Source organism: Macaca nemestrina, chromosome 5 (assembly GCF_043159975.1).
Source record: "Macaca nemestrina isolate mMacNem1 chromosome 5, mMacNem.hap1, whole genome shotgun sequence".
Classification (NCBI taxonomy): Eukaryota; Metazoa; Chordata; class Mammalia; order Primates; family Cercopithecidae; genus Macaca; species Macaca nemestrina.
The window spans coordinates 159,526,735-159,547,484 of record NC_092129.1 but is presented as its reverse complement, the minus strand read 5'-3'; the positions used below and the strand labels follow the sequence as shown (position 1 = coordinate 159,547,484).

Here is a 20,750-nt window from a genome sequence, read left to right as displayed (position 1 = left end):
CTCCAGCCTGGGTGACAAGGTGAGACCCTGACTCAAAAAAAAAAAAAAAAAATGCATGGAGCTAGGATAACAAGGCGCTAGGAGTCTTCTTCTGGAACACTTCCTGAAGGACCTACCTGAGGTTCTTATGAGTTGTCATGCATCAGAAATATGTCCATGGTAGTTGGCTTGCTTTCCTTTTTCATCATAGATTTGCTTGTAAGCAGATAATGCACAAAGAACATTCGTCTCTGTTAATGAAACCCTTTTGGTGTTGAGGGGCCCATGTTTTCAAAATTTTTAAGGCACTTACTGAGGTCTGCAAAAACTTCTCAACTCTTCACTGTGCATTTTCATGGCGATTCTTTTTCTTCTCCTGCAGTTTTTTCTTCCTTGCCTCTTCCTCAGGTATGTGTTCCTGTTCCAGTTCCAACAACTCCTCATTAGTCAGTTCCTCAGGAACCACCCGTAGGAGCTCCTCAATGTCGTCCTCTTCCACCCCCAGGTTAAAATTGTTTGCCATCTCAACCACAGCCTTGTTGATTTTTGCAACCTCCTTGTCCTTGGCAAATCCTTTGAAGTCACGGATGAGCCTCTTGAGTGTCTTCTTCCAGATGTCATTTATACATTCCTTGGTAACATCAACCCAAGCCCAAGCAAGGGTCCTGATGGAGTCATAGATGTAATCCTTTCAGAATTGTATCGCGTCTTTTCTGTGTCTTCCTTTGTTGCAATAATAACCTGAGCAAAGCTTCTTCTCATCTGGCAGTGGGCCTCAAAAGCTGCTATAACTCCTTGATCCATTGGTTGGTAGTCCTTAATCTCTTGTTTCAAGATCACTCACTTGATGTGGCTGGCATCTTACCAGCAACAATAGCCATGGATTTTGTATGCTCAGGGACTGTGACGAACAAAGCAACACAAGATTAACTGAAGCACAAGAGGAAATAATGCGATCAAGAGGCACAGTAAATAAGACAGGTTTATACTGCTGGTATAACCCAGTATTTTGTTTGTTTGGTTTTGTTTTTGAGACAGGGTCTCACTCTGTCATCTAGGCTGGAGTGCACCGGCACCATCAGGGCTCACTGTAGCCTTGACCTCCTGGGCTCAGGAGATCCTCCTACCCCAGCCTCTTGAGTAGCAGAGACTACAGGCATTCGCCACCTCACCCAGCTAACTTTTAAACATGTTTTTTATAGAGATGGGGTCTTACCGTGTTGTCTAGGCTGGTCTCAAACTCCTGGTCTCAGGCAATCCTCCAGCCTCAGCCTCCCAAAGTGCTGGGATTATAGGAGTGGGCTACTGCACCCAGCCACATACTGTTTTACAATAAACTGTTCTTAAGTAGAAGGAGTACACTGTAAAGTAACAATGAAAAGTACAATATAATAAATACATAAACCAGTAGCATAGTCACTTATTAAGTATTATATACTGTATGTAATTGTATGTGCTATACTGTTATACAACTGAGAATGCAGGTTTGTTTACACCAGCATCACCACAAACGTGAGTAATGCATTGGGCTGCATTGGACTTTTTGATGGCTACAGCATCACTAGGTGACAGGAACTTTTCAGCTCCATTATCTCATGGGTCCATAAATCATATATACAGTCCATCATTGACAGAAACGTCGCTATGCCAGGCATGACCATATAAGCCTATGTGCTCTCTTCCTGCTGCAATAAAGTCTCAGTCCTGTAACTCTGGGTTCATCACCTTTAGGAGGACAGAGGTGATAATACTCTCCATGTAGGCTTCAAATAAAGGAAGCTTTGCTGCTCACTTATCTCAACTCAGAAAGAGCAGCTCTAGGGACCAATTAGTTGGAAAAAATGGTGACTTTGTTTCTTTTTTTTTTTTCCTTTCTTAACTTTGTTCCTGATTTTAATGGAAATGCTTATTTCACTGTTGATCACGTGGATCTGGCCTGCCTTCTGAACATCTTTTAATTTTGAAATAATTATAAATTCATAAGAAGTTGCAAAGACAATGCATAAGTCACCCAGTGGTTCGCTTATTACCTGTGTAATATAATATCAAAACCAGGAAACTGATACCAGTGCAAAACTTAATCCAGGCCTGATTCCAATTTCACTCATTTTTATGTGCACTCATTTGTATGTGAGTGTTTGTATTGCTCTACCTAATTTGATCACATCAATAGTTAGATTTGTGTAGGCACCACCTGAATCAAGATACAGAACTGTTTCATCTGTACCTAGGAAATCCCTGGCAGTACCTCTTCATAACTGACTTTGAAGGTAACTTGGCAAGATTGGTAGCTTTTTTAAACTATCATTTCACTATAATATACATGCAAAAAAAAAAAAAAAAAAAAGGATACATAATTGAATAAGTGAATTGCTCAGTGAATCCCCAGAAACAACACACTATGTAACGAGCACTCAGAGCAATGAAATACTACCAGCCCCTGCTTGTGGCCCCTTCTGGAATGGAATGACTGTTTTTCAGTGAAGTCACTGAGGCTGTAGGTCTCTCTTGAGGATTGAATGTTGGGAAACATCTCATTTTTCCTCTAAGATCAATAGGATAATACTTCACTTTGGGAACCTTTAAAATAAGAGTTTTATGCTAAATCTTAGGCTGATTAAGTTACCTCTGTATACTAGTTTGCTAGTGTTGCTGTAACAGAATACCAGACTGGGTGGCTTAAGCAACAGAAATGTATTTTTCTCAGCGTTCTGGATGCTAGAAGACCGAAATCAAGGTGTCAGCAGGTTTGTTTTCTCCTGATGCCTCTCATCTTGGCTTGTAGATGGCCGCCTTCTTGCCATGTCCTCCCATGATCTTTCCTCTGTGCCTGTGTGCCCCGGATGTCCCTCTGCAGGTCCTAATCTCTTCTAATAAGAAAACCAGTCAATTGGATTAAGACCCACCTTAATGACCTCATTTTACTCATTTTAACTTAATCACCCCTTTAAAGGCTCTATCCCCAAATACATCTGAGGTACTGGGGGTTAGAGCTTCAACCTATGAATTTTGAAGTAATACAATTAATTTAGTTGGCCGGGTGCAGTGGCTCACGCCTGTAATCCCAGCACTTCGGGAGGCCAAGGCCGGTGAATCATTTGAGGTCAGGAGTTCAAGACAAGCCTGGCCAACATGGTGAAACTCTGTCTCTACTAAAAATACAAAAATTAGCCCGGCGTGGTGGTGGACGTCCGTAATCCCAGCTACCTGGGAAGCTGAGGCAGGAGAATCACTTGAACTGGGGAGCAGAGGTTGTAGTGAGCTGAGATCACACCACTAAACTCCAGCCTGGGCAACAGAGTGAGGCTCCATCTCAAAACAAAACAAAACAAAACAAGAAATAAAATAATTTAGCTCACAACACTGAAAAAATATTTTTAAAAAATCCTTTATTTTCTAGCCAGTCATTGGTGGCTTATGCCTGTAGTCCCAACATTTTGGGAGGCTGAGGCGGGTGGGTCCTTTGAAGCCAGGAGTTCGAGACTAGCCTTGCCAACATGGCGAAACCCTGTTGCCACTAAAAATACAAAAAGTAGCCGAATGTGGTGACACACACATCTGTAATCCCAGCTACTCAGGAGGCTAAGGCACAAGAATCACTTGAACCCAGGAGGTGGAGGTTGCAGTAAATAAGATTGCACCACTGCACTCCAGCCTGGGTAACAGAGCAAGACTGTCTCTAAATAAATAAATAAATATTCCTTTAGTTTCAGTAATGGAAAGTCATCATTGTCGAAATTATAAAGATTTTGTTCCTTAGCCTCGTATTTGCTCTTTCAGTAAACTAATACAGAACTCTTACAGGATTGAAGATGATCCAGGAGCCACTTAATTAGTTTAACTACAATACCACTATTCCCATTCTCATACCTCAACAAGCATTTATCTCAGTAAAATTATGTGAACAAACATGAACTTGAAAGAGCCAATCCTTTAAGATGAATCCCCAGTGGTTAACTGGGCCTAAATTTAAAATAGACCTAAGTGGGACCTGGCACTGTAGCTCACACCAGTAATCCCAGCACTTTGGGAGGCAGAGGCAGGTGGATCATTTGAGCCCAGGAGTTTGAGACCAGCCTGGACAGCATAGTGAGACACCGCCCCCCCCCCCCACCCACATCTCTACAAAAATTAGCCCACACCTGAAGTCCCAACTACTCACGAAGCTGAGAGGCAGGAGGATCACTTGAGCCTGGGAGGTCCATGCTGCAGTGAGCCATGATGGTGCCACTGCACTCCAGCCTGGGCAGAGCAAGACCCTGTCTCAAACAAACAAAAAACACCTAAGTGAGCATTTGCTAATTAGATGTCACATACGTGTTCTGAGTTCCCCAAAAAACCCACACCTTTGTTCAATCTGGGGACTCCAGAGCTCACCTGAACCAATCAATCAGAGCTCACCTGCCTTAACCAATCAGGGCCTAGATGTATCAACCAACCAGGCATCCTCTGTATCAACCAACCAGAACTCAGCTACACTGACCAATCAGAACTAAGCAAGTTTCAATCCTTCCTTTACATGTGAACCTGATTGGAAACCTGGCTGGAATGTTGCTATAAATCCAGAACCCTTGCTTTGTTTTTTGAAACACATCTTTGTTTTACACAGAAGGCCGTATCTCTGTGATTTGGAAGCTGTTCACAGCAATAAAGTCTCTTTCCTTCAAATTCCTTTTCAGAGAACTTCTGTTCACAGTTGCTAATGGAGTGAGTTAAAACAGCCTGGAAAGGAAGGAACTACTTCTTGTTTGAGGGGAAATCTCCATACAGTACTACTGTATATGAAACTCCAGAAAATTCAAGCTTATCTCTAGTGATTGCCAGGGGAGAGGGGGATTACAAAGAGCCACGAGGAAACTTTTATGGGTAATTATGTTTGTTCAACAGCCTGATTGTGGTCATGGTTTCACAGATGTGCACATCAGAGCATCAAATTGTACTATGTGCAGTTTGCTGTAAGTAAATTGTACCTCAATCTGCCTTTTTTTTTTTTTTTTTTTTTTCTGAGACAGCCTTGTTCTGTGACCTAGGCTGGAGTGCAGTGGCCCAATCTCTGCTCACTGCAACCTCCATACCCAGGGCTCAAGCAATCCTCCCACCTCAGTCTCCTGAGTAGCTGGAACTACAGGCATGTGTCACAATGACCGGCTAAATTTTTGTGTGTGTGTGTTTTTTGAGACAGGATTTGGCTATGTTGCCTAGACTGGTCTCGAACTCCTGGACTCAAGTGATCTACCCGCCTTGGCCTTCCAAAGTGCTGGGATTACAGGCATGAGCCACCACGCCCGGCCCTCATTTTAAAAATGGCTTTATTACTGGTAAGAGCTAGATTAGAGGATGTAGCCTTAAGTATACTCTCTCCAGAATCTAATCACCCCACCACACTGCGGGCCTTCTGGCACTAGGGACAGACTGCCTGTTAATAGCAGAGAACCACCCACGCAGAGGAAGGGGAGCTGACTGAGCATGCTCAGTTCTTCCCAAACACTTGTCTTTCCACAGGGAAGGAGCAGGGGATGTTAGTCCAGCCTTCTGCAAATTTTTTTCTTTCTGTAAAGGGCCAGATAGTAAATAGTGTAGGCTTTGCAGGTAACGTAAGAACAGCCATAGACAATACATAAATGAGTGAATGTGGATATGTTCCAATAAAACTTTATTTATGAACACAAATCTGAATTTCATATAGTTCACGTTTCAATTTTTTTTTTATTTTCAACCATTTGAAAACATGAGACCCGCTTTTCAGCTCATGGGGCATGCACACACAGGCTGCAGGCCACAGTTTGCTGACCCATAGTCAAGGGAAATCCCTCTACACCCAAACATAAAGAAAACAAATTTCCCCCTAAAAATAAGCATTACAGAAAATACAGACACCTTTATTTAGATTAGTGCATATATTTAATAGTGTGATATTAGAAATACCTTGTCAACACATAGGGAAAAATAATACATTTTAAGCAATAAAACCAAGATTCAAACAATCCATGATAGCTCTGTCACACAAAAACAATGGTAGTCACTCTCCTCCCGGTGCACAAAGCGTGGCATCACTGGCTTGTTGAGTGGTACATTTTCTTACCTCGCTGCATGTTTTTCAGATAGTTCTTTAGTCATACACATGCTTAGCCCTGTAATGCCATGGGTATGAATCCTCCTTCATGGAATGTAAACCAGCGACTCAAATGTCTGTTATCCTGTGAGCCCTACAAACACCCACTCCCATATTCTAGGGTCTGTTTTTCTCTGTCCAAAGCTCTTAGGGGGCTTTATCTCCCAAAGACCCTCAATGATAAGCAGTCCACCATGAAGAACGCTGGCTGGTCATTCCATCTCGTGCTTTGTTCTGATGAGAAATGGGGTAACAAGATAGGACCCACTTTCCGATCATTACTGTGCTGTTTGATTTCTCAGAGATTCAAGATCCTTCTGTGATGGAAGGATCAGAGAGGCCAGGCTGAGATGGCCAAGGACAGAAGAGGAGGAGGGGCAGGAGAAGTCCATTGCAAACTTAGAGGGAGGGTGTGATCCACAGGAGACTGTACAGGCCATCTCTCCCTCTGTCCTTGGCTCTCTGGACCCATTAAAAGGAATTCCTCTTAGTCCTGGGAACAGAACTTTCAGGTGGCCCAAAAGTTCCACCAGAATTTGCCCTCTATCCATCAAGGCAGGAGTTCTTTGTGTAGTGGAAAGCAGAACACTACAGTTTTAAAAATTTGCTTTCAGTGCTTAGATCCACTACATCTTGGCCGTGACCTCTGGCAAGCTACTTAACCTCTCTGGGCCTTCAGAGGGCTATCTGCAATATAAGAATAATAATATCTCCTCTTCAAGGTTGATTATAAGGATCAACTGAGTATGTAAAATGCATATGTTATGTACATAAAGTGGTAAATGTTCACTCCCTTCTTCCTCATTATGCCCAATGACTTCACATTTGGGCTGCTGTCCCCTATGCCAGACATTCACATTTGCATGCAAAAAACCATAACCCTGGTCACTTGATAAGGCAGATTCTAGGCTTATGAAGCTCAATACTGGTTAAAAAAAAAAAAATCACATTTTCCTTCTAACACTATAGACAGTTTTGAATTGGCTAGTTATACAGAAACTGTAGGCATAAGCAATTATTTTAAAAATAAAATGACACACTTTTTAGTTCTGCCTTTCCGCAGTAAATTACAATAAGTAAAAATAAGATGGTCCCATGAGGATGAATACTCCAGGAGATGACAAAAGCACCTAAAAGCTGAATTTTTTTTAGGAGCCCATGGGGAAGATTTTCTCTGGCACTCCTGCCCTGGTGGTTGAAATACCTTGCTTCTTAATCAGCAATGCAATCCTAGTTTTCCCATGTGTTACAAAAGCGTTGTGCAACAGGATATTGTTTAGGTGTGGTTACACTTGGTACCACAACACTGGTTCTATCTCTCATTCTAATCTTCCCACAAAGAATGCCAAGGGCGCCACCAAGGCCACCAGCCTCGGGACCAAGGGTGGATGGGGAAGTACCCTGAACCAGTCAACGTAGCAGGCTGCAATTAACTCCAGTTAATTGCTCTGGAGTACTGCTTTGTGGGTGGGAATGTTTTAATTGTCTTTCATGTTTGAAATAAGATTTATTCGGTAGAAACACTTAAATGTATTTTTAAACATAGGAAGTGAATACACCTATGTCAAGTTATTTTGGAAAGTACCTGTCGGGGACCAGAGTATCATAACCACGCCATCCAAGTTAAGACTGACTGTATTTCAGAGTTTTGGAATATATACACAATTGTCCTATCTATGGCAGTCCAAATGCACAGCCTACAGAACATAATAAACGTTTAATGAATTCATCACTTCTATTGCATTTAATGTAAACTGGGGCTCAGTTTACATTAGAGAACAAGACTGCTAAACAACACCCAGAGGAGTCACTGTAGTTTTTCTTAAAGATAATGTTACAATGCTACCTTCAACCTACACGGCATTAAGCTCCTCCTCCCCTTTCTATTGCCTCAGTCCTTAGAATATGATTCTTCCTTAGCTCTTGAATGGCCAACAGCTGCTCTCTTGAGAGAGCTGAAAACTGCCATTGACACAGCACAGAATTGAAAACCAGGAGGGCTTTGCACTGTGTGAGTGTTGCCGTCAGCACAGAAAACTTGCTACACGCAAGACTCTCCGTCCCTCCACAGAAGATGACCTGTGCCTCTTAGATAAGCTATTATAACATACACAGCCATCTGACTGCAGGTGCTACAAGATAAACCATGTTTAGAATGCTGTTCCTTAGAGGCAATCACAGTGGCTAAGAGAGAAACCATCCCTCTTTAAATCCTTATTTAATTCACCTTCTCTAAGGTTCTACGGATAGAAATAGTTTTTCATCTTTAACATGAGATTGTGCCAGCTACAAAAACACAAAACTCTTTTAAGTATGTACCTTATAGTTTCACCCAGCCTTTATCTCTATTAACAAGCATCTCAGTTAAAAGAGCAACGTTTTTGTTTTGTTTTGTGCCTTCAAAAACCGGTCTTTTAGTACGTGGGGATACACATCTAGCCCACTGGGGAAGGAGGTCAATGAACTATTCTAAAAGAGTGGGTTTTGTGCTGTAACTCCCACTGACTGGTCCTGGATTCAAGGATTCCTATGGGGTCCTTCCACTTTACAATGGACTGCGCCATTATCTGTCCTTTGAGCAATAACTGAAGGAAGCTCCATTTCTGATGGAACCATTCATGGAAACCTTTGGATTCCCTCTCTCCATCTTTTCTCGGCTGAAGATTGTGTCCTGGTCGCTGTCAAACTCAGATTCGGATACCATCAGGCTGGAGTTGTGCTCTGTGCTTCGGTGCTTGATACCTAGAGAGAAGCACAGAAGCATCTCAGGAGAAATGCCATGATTTGCTTCCAGCTGTCAGTCGTTCTGGTTGCAGGTCCTGTGATGAGCACGGAGTGGTGCTCTCCGCACCTTGAAAGCAATCACTCAAAACAGCAGGCGGTTTGGGTTTCCCAGCAAGTAATTGCAGGGGCTTTGATGCCTCACCTGAGCTTCTGCCCCAGCTTTGACACTCGCCAGTTGCTTGACCCTGGGCAAGATACCTAACCTCTCTGAGCTTTCAGTCTCCTCCTCTATTCAATTGGAAGATAAAGCATCTACCCCATGAGTTTATGGTGAGGATTAAGTGAAATCGTGCATGTAACGCTCTCTTGGCCCAGCCATTAGTACATTGTAAGCATCCAACAAATGAAAGCTTCTGTGATTTTACCGTTTGGTTAATATAATTTTGGTAGAATATTTGATTTCAGGGGGTCAACCTAAGAGACAGAACAGGTATAAGATTCAATTCCTACTCTCAAAGGATTTATGGTGTCTAGCTAGGGGTTTAAGACATAGACTTGGCTGGGCCTGGTGGCTCATGCCTATAATCCCAGCCCTTTGGGAGGCTGAGGTGGGAGGATCACTTGAGGCCAGGAGTTCGAGGGTATGGTGAACTATGATCGTGTTGCTATGCTCTAGCCTGGGTAACAGAGCAAGACCCTGTCTCAGGAAAAAAAAAAAAAAAAAAAAGAAAAGGCATAGACTCATGAAAAGATGGCGCATAACAGGTAAGATATTTTTTAAATTGTATATGAATTAGGAAATAAGCACATGTACTTATGGCTGGGGTTGCTTCAGTGATGTTTCCCGTAGGGTGATGTTGTAGAACTTTCTCCTTAGTTCGGATAAAACCAGGCTCTTGTCACACTAGCAGGAAAGATTAGGCTCGCGGACACACAGAAGGGTGAAAAAAATTGAATTTATTGGGTAAAAAGGAAACAAAAACTCTCAGCAAATAGAGAGGGGGTCATGCCAACAACCTCCTGCCTCACAGACTGAATCCCAAGTTACCACACAGGAACTGCAGAGGCCAGGCTCCTCCCCACTGCAAATGACGTGAACCTCCTGTGGCTCCACCCCCTTTCCCCAGTGTGCAGGTGGACATTATTTAGAGAGAATCAGCTGGGAAAGGGCAGGGCCTTCATCAGGGACCAGCATTCCGGTTTTTCAGCCTTCAGGCTGTTTTAGGCTTGGAGGTGCGGTTTCACCAGGGACCCTTGGCTGTCTCCTGTCTCTATCAGTGAGATCTGAAGAAGAGAATTTAGACAGGAGGACAGTGGAAGGGCATGGAGTACGCAGAAGCATCCAGGGATATTTAGAAAAAAACTAGTTTGTTTGGAGCAAATGATTCATGTAGGAAATAATGAAGGAGAGGCTGGAGAGAGAGAGGCAGGAACCTCACAGAAAAGCACATGAATACAAAGTAAACCATGAAGTTTGGATTTTATCCTGTAAGCAGAGAAATGACACTATTAAAATGTTGTTCTGAGATATTAATAAAACCACAGCATGCAGGATGGAAGATGGACAGTAGACATAGAGGCTGCTGTGGTCTGAATGTTTGCACCCCCACAAATTCATGCGTTGAAATCTAACGCCTAAATGGTGGTACCAAGAGGTGAGGCCTTTGGGTGGTGATCGAATGGGATTAGTGCTCACACAAAAGAGGCACCAGAGGCAAGGCGCGGTGGCCCACACTTGTAATCTCAGCACTTTGAGAAGCCGAGGCGGGTGGATCACTTGAGGTCAGGAGTTTGAGACCAGCCTGGCCGACATGAAGAAACCCTGTCTCTACTAAAAATACAAAAAAGATTAGCTGGGCATGGTGGCAGGTGCCTGTAATCCCAGCTACTTGGGAGGCTGAGGCATGAGAATTGCTTGAACCTGTGAGGCATAGGTTGCAATGAGCTGAGATTGTGCCACTGCATTCCAGTCTGGGGGATAGAGCGAGACTGTGTCTCCAAAAAAAAAAAAAAGAAGCATCAGAGGCTGCCTTGCCCTTTACACCATGTGAGGATGCAGTGAGGAGGCACCAACTATGAGGAAGTAGCCCTGCCCAGATGCTGAATTCACCTTCCCAGCCTCCAGAACTGTGGGTAATAAGTATCTGTTGTTCATAAACCTCCTTGTCTGCAGCATTTTGTTAGAGCAGCCCAAACGGACCAAGGCAGAGGCAGTGCAATGTAGAGGAAGAGCCCGGCCTACACCCCACCTTCAGCACTCACCAGCTATGTTACTTGGGCAAGTTGCTAAACTTTCCTTTGCCTCAGTTTCCTCTTGTGTAAAATGGGGATAATCATTGCACATACCTCATACAGCTATGGGTAGGATTAGAATTCAATGGGTAAAGTACTTCAGATGTGTTTAGTATATATTTGACATTAAATACCTGTTTATTATTATTATTACTATTAGTTCACAGGTGAAACAGTAAGGACCTGAACTGGGGTGGTGATAATAATGATGAGGAAAGAGGACAAGAGTCTACAAGGTGCGGGTGTCTGGAATGGGGGGCAGTGTGTGTGGAGCACCAGCGACTGAGGTTTCAAACTGGGGCAATGAGAATGAGGGTTCTATGAATAGAAACGGGAATGTCAGAAGGATGAGTGTATTTTAAAACAAAGGTGGGTGATATAATGCAACCTAAAGCACACTGAGCTCTTAGGTGAAAGTCACCATAATACTTCTGATATGCAATGCAGATGGTGAGCACTCAATGTATGCTACTATTTGTTCTTCCTGTGAGGCTCTTCCTGCCAAAGCCCTGTTAGCTACACTCTCTGTACACGATCAGTCATTCTGACCTGAGTGTTCCTACCCGGCGTCATCCATGCATTGGTAGAACTCCTTGCGCTCCAGTATAATTATCCTCCTACAGGCTGCGAGCTCCTGTAAAGGCAGGCTCTGTGCTTCCTCCTCTCCCAGTCTCCAGGGCCTAACCCAGTGCCTGTGCACAGGGTAGGCATTCAACACTCACTGTGAACAATGTTTTGCACCTCACAACTCTGAAAAAGATTATATCTTCCATAAAAATTAACTTAGTCATAAGCCCAGAATTATGGAAAACCTATAGAATCGGTGTTTAGCAGCCTCAGAGGGCCAGAGAAGTTTTACTAAGTATGCAACAGTTAATAAACGAGAATGAAAAAGTTAACCGAGGTGGGCAAGTGGTGCTCCTAAGCATAGGGATCAATACGCTTTGTGAAGAAAGTCAATTTTCTGTAAAGCCTTTGTGTCCATCTATATCAATGGCTAATTAGATAATACAGCTGCTGAAAAATGTTAGGCTTTAAAATCCAAATGTCCTCTTGCTGCATTTCTGTCCTAGCAGACCTGAAGGGAACAGCATTCAGAGCTGAGCTGAGGGAGTATCTTCAACTGCCCCCCACCCTCCAACCAGGAGTAGGAAAAAAAGCAGATGCTGGGGACACCTCTGGTTAAAAAGCAGTCTTCGCCCTGTGGTCATTGGTAGGTGCCCAGCTGATAACATTTCATATCCCTCAACCATTAATGCCTCAAAGCATCATGCCAAAATTTCATTAAATTTGTAATGAACCTACTGCCTCCTGCCCCCACCCCCGCATTAGCACATCCTCAGGATTGATGAAGGTTATTTTTCTTTTTCTTTCTTGAGACAGAGTCTCAGTCTGTAGCCCAAGCTGGAGTGCAGAGGTGCAATCTCAGCTCACCGTAACCTCCACCTCCCAGCCTCAAGCTATTCTTCTGCCTCAGCCTCCCGAAGAGCTGGGACTACAGGCGCACACCACCACGCCTGGCTTTTTTTTTTTCGGTATTTTTTCAGTAGAGATGGTTTCACCATGTTGCCCAGGGTGGTCTCAAACTACTGAGCTCAGGCGATCCATCTGCCTCGGCCTCTCAAAGTGCTGGGATTACAGGCGTGAGCCACCGTGCCCGGCCTGAAGGTTGTTTGTCATCACAGAATCCCACCCTCACTCTTCCTTCCCAATTAAAGTGCTGACTCCAGCGGATCGTTCTCCCTTGATCCAAGTTAGTCCTCAGGCATACCTAGGGTAAATCAAGGAAAGGTGCCAGGCAGTCATTCTGGAGACTGTCTTACCATATTTGGGCCTCAGTTCCATTCTTTCCTGTTCATCCATGTTATCCAGGATGGTGTACTTTGTTTTTTTCCTGATTTTAGTCCTTTTTTGTCTGAAAGGAACAATGAAAACTCAACTCAGATCTTTAGAAAGGTAACTGAGATCTAGGATTTAACACACAGTAAAGACACTAAAGGAAACATTTTGCCTTTGTGATGTGATAGTTGGCATCTTTTATTAAAGAAACATACGCAAGGCCAGGTCAGAGCTCAGAGGGGCATTATGCATCTTGGAGAAACCCATTTCGGGGTATAAACAGCCACATCACTCTTGCCCACCTATCGACAGGTCTCAGCTAAGCCTCAGGCTGCAGTGCCAGGGACCTTCAGTGCAATTCTCAACACCTGTGTGTTGGCCCAGGGAGCTGTTCTTCATGAGTAATTCCTTATTCAGAAGAGCCTGGACGAGCAAATGTTCCCCTGAACCTATACCACCCTGCAATGTCCAATGCTGCAGTAATGAAAAGGTGTCACGAACTAGCAATCAGAAAAAAATAGCAAAAATTATAATATATTCCCACAATTAATTAGCAACAGCTGCTCCCCATCTTTTTCTTTTTTTTTTTCCCTCAACACATGAACATTAGGCTGGTCCCATGTGCCTCATCCTGTGTACAGAGATTATTTGGAAATACACACCCAGACCACGCGAAGGCATGTAGAGAACAAAATAGTAATTTCACAGCATAAAAGCAATTTTCTGAGAGCATGATGATCAGAAGCATGGCTCTCAATTTAGCACTTACTAGCTGGTGATTTAGAGAAAATTATTTGAGACTTTTGTGCCTCCATGTCCTCACCTGTAAAATGGGAGTAAGAATAGTCCGTCTCACATGGTTGATGAGAGGACTAAATAAGATAATACATACAAAGCACTTAGCCAATAATCACAATGGCAAATACTTCATACATGTTCACAGTTATCACTACTAGCATCATCATCTTCTACTTGATAGACATGTCACAAAGCTGAAGATGTTTAATGCCATGCACAGTAGGGTCACATATGGCTCTGGGAAAACTTAACGGGATTTAGGCCTCTAAGTGCCTGCACCTGGCTCCCTTTCACCAGTCAATTTTGGGAACGTAATCACAAAACTAAAATAATCTATAAGTGATTTCTGAAAAATAACTATTAAAATATAGTGTTTTTTTTAGACGGAGTTTTGCTTTTGTTACCCAGGCTGGAGTGCAATGGTGCGATCTCAGCTCACTGCAACCTCTGCCTTCCAGGTTCAATCGATTCTCCTGTCTCAGGTCCCGAGTAGCTGGGCTGCGCCACCATGCCTGGCTAATTTTGTATTCTTAGTAGAGATAAGGTTTCTCCATGTTGGCCAGGTTGGTCTCAAACTCCTGACCTCAAGTCATCCACCCACCTTGGCCTCCCAAAGTGCTGAGGTTACAGGCGTGAGCCACCTCGCCCAGATTAAAATATACGTTTTTTAAAAATCACACCTTTTGAGAGCAGTTACAGTGTTTCACATGAAAGAGTGGGCCTGATGCTCCCTTCCAGGACAGAGGGTTTAGCATGGGGTTCTGGAAGGTTTGGCCAATGAGGTTGCTTGAGGCTTCTCAGAGGTCAGCTCCATGGAAAAAAGAAACACCTAAAGCAAAAGTTCTCTTTGGCGGTGTTATTGCCTCACTTACAGTTTCAAATTTATTTAAAACAATTCAGGTGGATTAGATTATTGCTTTACATAATGAAAATAATCAAAATCTACCATTTGGAACAGTATACTTCCAGAACTCCTTCCTCTACTGAGACCTGTAAGGCCACTTAGCTACTTGTGAGACATATATATATATATATACACATCTGTATGCATGTTTTCATCACGGTTCCTGGCTAATAACTCCCACGGCCCTTGTTACAATGCTGGGGCACTTTAGGCCTCAGAAAACAGAATGTCCCTCTCTCTGACCTTCTCCTGCCTTCCTTTCACCTGCTCTTTATTCTCTCCAAAGCAAGAACCTTCCCCTGCCTTTCTGTCTCGGAGCCGGCTGTAAAGACATTCTCTGACCTACTTTGTCTGATTACAGGTCATAAAATGCTCATTTCAGAAAGAGTTCTGCCTCCTACCCAGGAGGATGGAGTGCTTTACAGAGAGGCCGAGAAGAATCTGGACAGCCCTTGCTGGGCTTCCCCACAGCCTGTTAGTATCACACCATACCCTTTTTGTCCAGCTACTTTTCTATAAATATCCAATGAAATCTTCATAAAAGGCCCAAGACGACAGGGTTCAGAGAGCCTCTGGACAGCCAAACACGTGGAGGTCCCCAGACAGTGGCATGCCCAGAGAGCGCATGGAAGCTCTAGGCCCCTTCCCCATACCTCACCCTATGCATCTCTTCATCTGTATCCCTTGTAATATCCTTTGTAATAAATAACTAATGTGTTTCCTTGAGTTCTTTGAGCCATCCTAGCAAAATAACTGAACCCAAAGAGGGAACTGAGGGACCCAATTTATAGTCAGTCAGAAGCCCAGGTAAAACAACCTGGGGTATGCAACTGGCATCTGAATGGGGTGGGGGGCAGTCTTGGGGACTGAGTCCTTAATTAACCGTGGGATGTGACGCTATCTCCAGGTAGACAGCATCAAAACTGAATTGGAGGACACCCAGCTGGTGTCCACTGCAAAACTGTTGCTTGAATGGTGTGTGCAGAGAAACTCCCAAACACTGGTCACAGAAGTCTTCTGTATTGATTGTGGTTGAGTGAGAAAACAGTACTGCTCTAGTGAATATAATGTAAGACCGATAGAGAATAACATTAGATATGATATAGAATCGTTGACCCTCCTAGAAAACACAAGAGCTTCAGTGAGAAAATGCTGCCTCTAATATTCCATTTATTTAGGCACTTATGCTTTGTGGCAGAAAGTGCATTATAATAATAAACAGTTTAGCAGTTTACCAAGCCCAAGTAAACAATTCCTAAGCTGTCAAAACACACCTAGTATAGGGTCTCTATTTCACGTGAATAAGCACTCTAGGTACCTTTTGCAGCAGCAGATGCAAAGCCAAGTGAAACCTCCTGTTAGCACAGTAAGAGTAAAACCCAACACTGTCACATAGAATATACTCCACTCTGAAACACAAGAAAACCAAAGTGGACACAGTTATAGACTATTTGTAGAACAACTTTATTTTGATGACTCATAACAAATATTTCTAAATCCCTACAAGTAAAGGCCACCTGTGGAGTTGATAACATCTCATCAGGCTAGTAGCAGAGCAGAGCAAGGTAAAATACAGATAAATCGAGAACAACCTAAAACTGCCCTGTTTTTATCTACTGGGTTTCAGGACTTCACGGAGTACATATTTCATGCTAACTTGGGAACAGAATAATCAGAAATAACTAAAATTAGTCAATTACGTAGTAGTAATGCCTCTTATATAAACACACATGTATACCACATCAAAATATTCATTCCAGAATGCCAAAAACCACAACCCCCACCCCTGAAAGTTCCGGCTTGGTTTTTTTTTTTTTTTTTTTTTTTTTTTGAGTCTCGCTCTGTCGCCCAGGCTGGAGTGCAGTGGCCAGATCTCAGCTCACTGCAAGCTCCGCCTCCCGGGTTTACGCCATTCTCCTGCCTCAGCCTCGCGAGTAGCTGGGACTACAGGCGCCCGCCACCTCGCCCGGCTAAGTTTTTGTATTTTTAGTAGAGACGGGGTTTCACTGTGTTAGCCAGGATGGTCTCAATCTCCTGACCTCGTGATCCGCCCGTCTCGGCCTCCCAAAGTGCTGGGATTACAGGCTTGAGCCACCGCGCCCGGCCCCGGCTTGGTTTTAATAAAACGTCTGTATGTCTGTTTATGGCATGAAGACATTTTTCACAGCCAGAGAGCAATTCGGAAACTACTTGACCCTCGTTCCGTCCACATCCTTACAGAAATCTAATGTGAAAAGCGTTCAATGGTAATTCAGAGACAGAGAAGCCCAGTTTAAGTCTACTAGGGAGCCAAGTTTAACTCTATTAGGCTGGGTGCAATGGCTCACGCCTGTAATCCCAACACTTTGGGAGGCCGAGACGGGCAGATGACTTGAGGTCAGGAGTTTGAGGCCAGCCTGACCAACATGGCAAAACCCCGTGTCTACTAAAAATATAAAAATTAGCTGGACATGATGGCACACACCTGTAATACCAGCTACTTGGGAGGCTGAGGCAGGAGAATTGCTTGAACTCAGGAGGTAGAGGTTGCAGTGAGCTGAGATTGTGCTACTGTACTCCAGCCTGGGTGACAGAGCAAGACTCTATCTCAAAAAAAAAAAAAAGTTTAACTTTATTAAATGTTATATAATTTCATTGGAATAATGATCCAAGGGCTGGCTATTTTCTGATTTTTTAATAGTATTAAATGGGAATATACTTTGGCAGTCAGCTCTTACTATCTTCGGTGCCAATTATGTCCATCTGGTTCCCCAAACAACAAATTTACTTAGTAGACTGCCATTAAAATACAGTTTTCTCCTCAGAAGGGACCTCAGGGGCGCCAGCTTGCTCTGCTATGGCTCCAGTTTTTGGTGCCTGCCTGTGTGAACAGCTGGAAGAGTGGGCCAAATTCTCTTCTTTACCTGATTCTAGAAGATCCACACCAGGGGCCACTTCACCAGAAAATCACACTGAGCCTAAGCCAAGGCAGGTGTAACCTGGAACTGCAGCCCATGGCCCAAGCAATTCTTTCTTAGAAATGTCAGCAATAGTGAGCCAATTCTGCTCTGCCAAAGGGGATTTTCTCATCAGGAAGTTTTATGTAAAAGCCTAAACACACCCCAAAAAGTAGATTGTAAGAAGGGTATTAACTCACTACCAAGTGAGCTGGTTCACTTGGCTTCAGGTGACAAAAGAACCGAATGTTTATAACTGCAAAGCTGGACAGATAGTTCTTTTTTTCTCTCTTTTCTTTTCTTTCCCTCTTTCCCTCACTTCCCTCCCCTCCCTTACCTTCCCCTCCTCTCCCCTCCCTTTCCCTCCTCTCCCCTCCCTTCCCCTCCTCTCCCCTCCCTTCCCCTCCTCTCCCCTCCCTTCTTCCTTTCTTCCATTTTTTTTTTGAGACAGGGTCTCACTCTGTCCGCTCACTGCAGGCTTGACTTCCTGGGCTCAAGCAATTTTCCCACCTCATCCTCCTGAGTTGCTGGGACCACAGGCACACGCAACCACACCCAGTTAATTTTTTAAGACAGGGTCATACTATATTGTCCAGGCTGGTTTGGATCTCCTCTCAAGCAATCCTCCCACCTCAGCCTCCTGAGTAGCAGAGACTACAGGCGTGTATCACCATGCCTGGCTTATTTTGTTATTTTTTGTAAAGGTGAAGTCTCACCATGTTGCCCAGGTTGGTCTCGAATATTGGGCAGATATTTCTGATAACTGAGAATGAGCTGCCTTAAAGCTCCTCACCCAAAGCCTCCTCTATGCCAGAACTCACCACAGTTGCTCTCTCCATCCCAGATATAACGCTGTATGAGGTTCTCCATCCATAGCTGAGAGCAAATGCAGCGTTTCGTGAGGGGGTCACAGTGGCCATGGCCAGAACATTTCAGAAGGCAACCTGCAAAGAGGTGTGTAGGGCTGAGGTCAGCATGCGGAAAAGGGAATCCCTGGATCCAGCTTCTTTTGTATCTTCAGTAGCATAGGTCCCAAATAAATGCATCTTGTTGAATTAAGAGACCTTACAGTATGGACAGGGGTTCTGGAGATAGTCTCTCATCATTGGCAATCTCATCAGAGAGCAAATGGCAGAAAAAGCCAGTCCACACCATGCAGCAAAAGCCTTAAAAATTTTGGGAGGCCAAGGTGGGCAGGTCACAAGGTCAGGAGATTGAGACCATCCTGGCCAACATGGTGAAACCCCATCTCTACTAAAAATACAAAAATTAGCTGGGTATGGTGGCACGTACCTGTAGTCCCAGCTACTCAGGAGGCTAAGGCAGGAGAACCAGGGAGTCAGAGGTTGCAGTGAGCCGAGATCGCACCACTGCACTCTGCCTGGTGGCAGAGCAAGACTTCGTCGCAAAAAAAAAAAAAAAAAAAGCGTCGGGCGCGGTGGCTCAAGCCTGTAATCCCAGCACTTTGGGAGGCTGAGACGGGCGGATCACGAGGTCAGGAGATCGAGACCATCCTGACTAACACGGTGAAACCCCGTCTCTATTAAAAAATACAAAAAATGAGCTGGGTGTGGTGGCGGGCACCTGTAGTTTCAGCTACTTGGGAGGCTGAGGCAGGAGAATGGCATGAACTGGGGAGGCGGAGCTTGCAGTGAGCTGAGATCGCGCCACCGCACTCCAGCCTGGGTGACAGAGCGAGACTCCGTCTCGAAAAAAAGAAAAAGAAAAAGATTACTGGCTGGGTGTGGTGCTCACGCCTGCAATCCCAGCACTTTGGGAAGCCAAGGCGAGTGGATCACTTGAGGCCAGGAGTTTGAGACCAGCCTGGCCAACATAGCGAAACCCCATCTCTACTAAAAATACAACAGATTAGCATAAATTAGCTGGGTGTGATGGTGTGCACCCGTAATGCCAGCTACTTGGGAGGCTGAGGCATGAGAATCACTTGAACCCAGGAGGCAGAGGTTGCAGTGAACCAAGATCACACCACTGCACTACAGCCTGGGCAACAGAACGAGACTCAAAAAAGTAGCAAAAACATAACACTGTCTGGCCTAAGAAAATAATTCTAAGTATCTGGAGTGCAGTGGCAATCATTGAGGACATGCCCAAAGATTTATCTACATTGTAGCATTATTTTTAAAACCAACCCTAAAATCCATGAATAAGAAACTGGTTACATAATTATGGTGCATATCCAGGGTAGAATACTATGTGGCCATAAAAATTTTATTGAAGAGAAATGTTAAAGGATTGGGGAACATAATCATAATATAATTTTTTTTTTAAGAGACAAGGTCTTGTTGCTGTGTTGCCAAGGCTGGCCTCAAACTCTTAGCCTCAAGACATCCTCCCTCCTCAGCATCTGGAGTAGCTGGGATTACAGGAATGTGATACTGTTCCTGGCTCATAATACGATTTGAAGTGGAAAATCAGATTAAAAATATATATCATGTCATCCTGATTGCAGAGATAGGGGAACTGGAAAAACATCTATCAGAGTATTAACAAAAATTATCTTTGGATGGTGAGATTTTTGGACCTAGAATTTAGAGAATTGTTTTATTATTTGTGCCTCTCTGGATATTCTAAATTTTGTACAATAAATAAATATTATTTTTGTAGCTAGAAACAAAAGGAGTTATTGGCTGGGCATGGTGGCTCATGCCTGTAATTCCAGCACTTCGGGAAGCTGAGGTGGGAGGATCACTTGAGGCCAGGAGTTTGAGACCAGCCTGGCCAACATGGTGAGACCCCATCTCTACTAAAAATACCAAAAAAAGAAAAAAGAAAAAAGGAGTTATTAAAAATTAAGTTACTCCATATTATAATTGAGAAAGTCAATTGTAGGCAGATATATATATATATATATATATATATCTCTGAAACAAATTAAATTTGACTGCCCAGACATTATCATGTCCCTTGTAACTCTTATTTCCCTGGAGTCTACTGAAATAACTACTTCAACATAACAAGAGATTCATGTTACTCATGAAATGAAGACAGAAGCAATGGGACTATGAATCATTTAGGTGCCCTGGAAGGGGAGGCGAGCAAGGAGTTAAGAAAAGAGGTACACCTGGAGAAGGCATTTGTGAGCTGTCTTATATTTTCAAGGAGCTGATGATGACATTATCATCACAACCTAAGGCATGATGTCTTT

At 43.7% G+C, this 20,750-nt stretch overlaps 1 protein-coding gene and 1 long non-coding RNA gene across 16 annotated transcripts in view; both read right to left on the bottom strand.

The window, feature by feature from the left end:
• Positions 1 to 40: 40 nt before the first annotated feature.
• Positions 41 to 4,068, bottom strand: LOC139363493 (uncharacterized). Its single transcript, XR_011623968.1, has 3 exons — positions 2,606 to 4,068; positions 1,196 to 1,340; positions 41 to 880 (listed from the first exon to the last, which is right to left on the bottom strand). It is a non-coding gene; the product is annotated as an uncharacterized lncRNA (long non-coding RNA).
• Positions 4,069 to 5,842: 1,774 nt separating this feature from the next.
• The window catches only part of LOC105482635 (KIAA0319 ortholog), a 104,938-nt gene continuing 90,030 nt past the window's right edge, over positions 5,843 to 20,750 (bottom strand). For 12 of the 15 annotated variants that reach the window (XM_071097518.1, XM_071097528.1, XM_071097519.1 and 9 more), the window contains 4 exons: positions 18,406 to 18,528; positions 15,967 to 16,057; positions 12,931 to 13,022; positions 5,843 to 8,833 (listed from right to left, as the gene is read on the bottom strand). In XM_071097518.1, the coding sequence (XP_070953619.1) occupies positions 8,655 to 8,833; positions 12,931 to 13,022; positions 15,967 to 16,057; positions 18,406 to 18,528 (485 nt within the window). In that variant the 3' untranslated portion in view covers positions 5,843 to 8,654. Of the gene's footprint in view, positions 8,834 to 8,855; positions 10,100 to 12,930; positions 13,023 to 15,966; positions 16,058 to 18,405; positions 18,529 to 20,750 lie in introns of those variants that run through there. The other 3 variants (XM_071097526.1, XM_071097530.1, XM_071097531.1) reach the window with 3 other exon arrangements.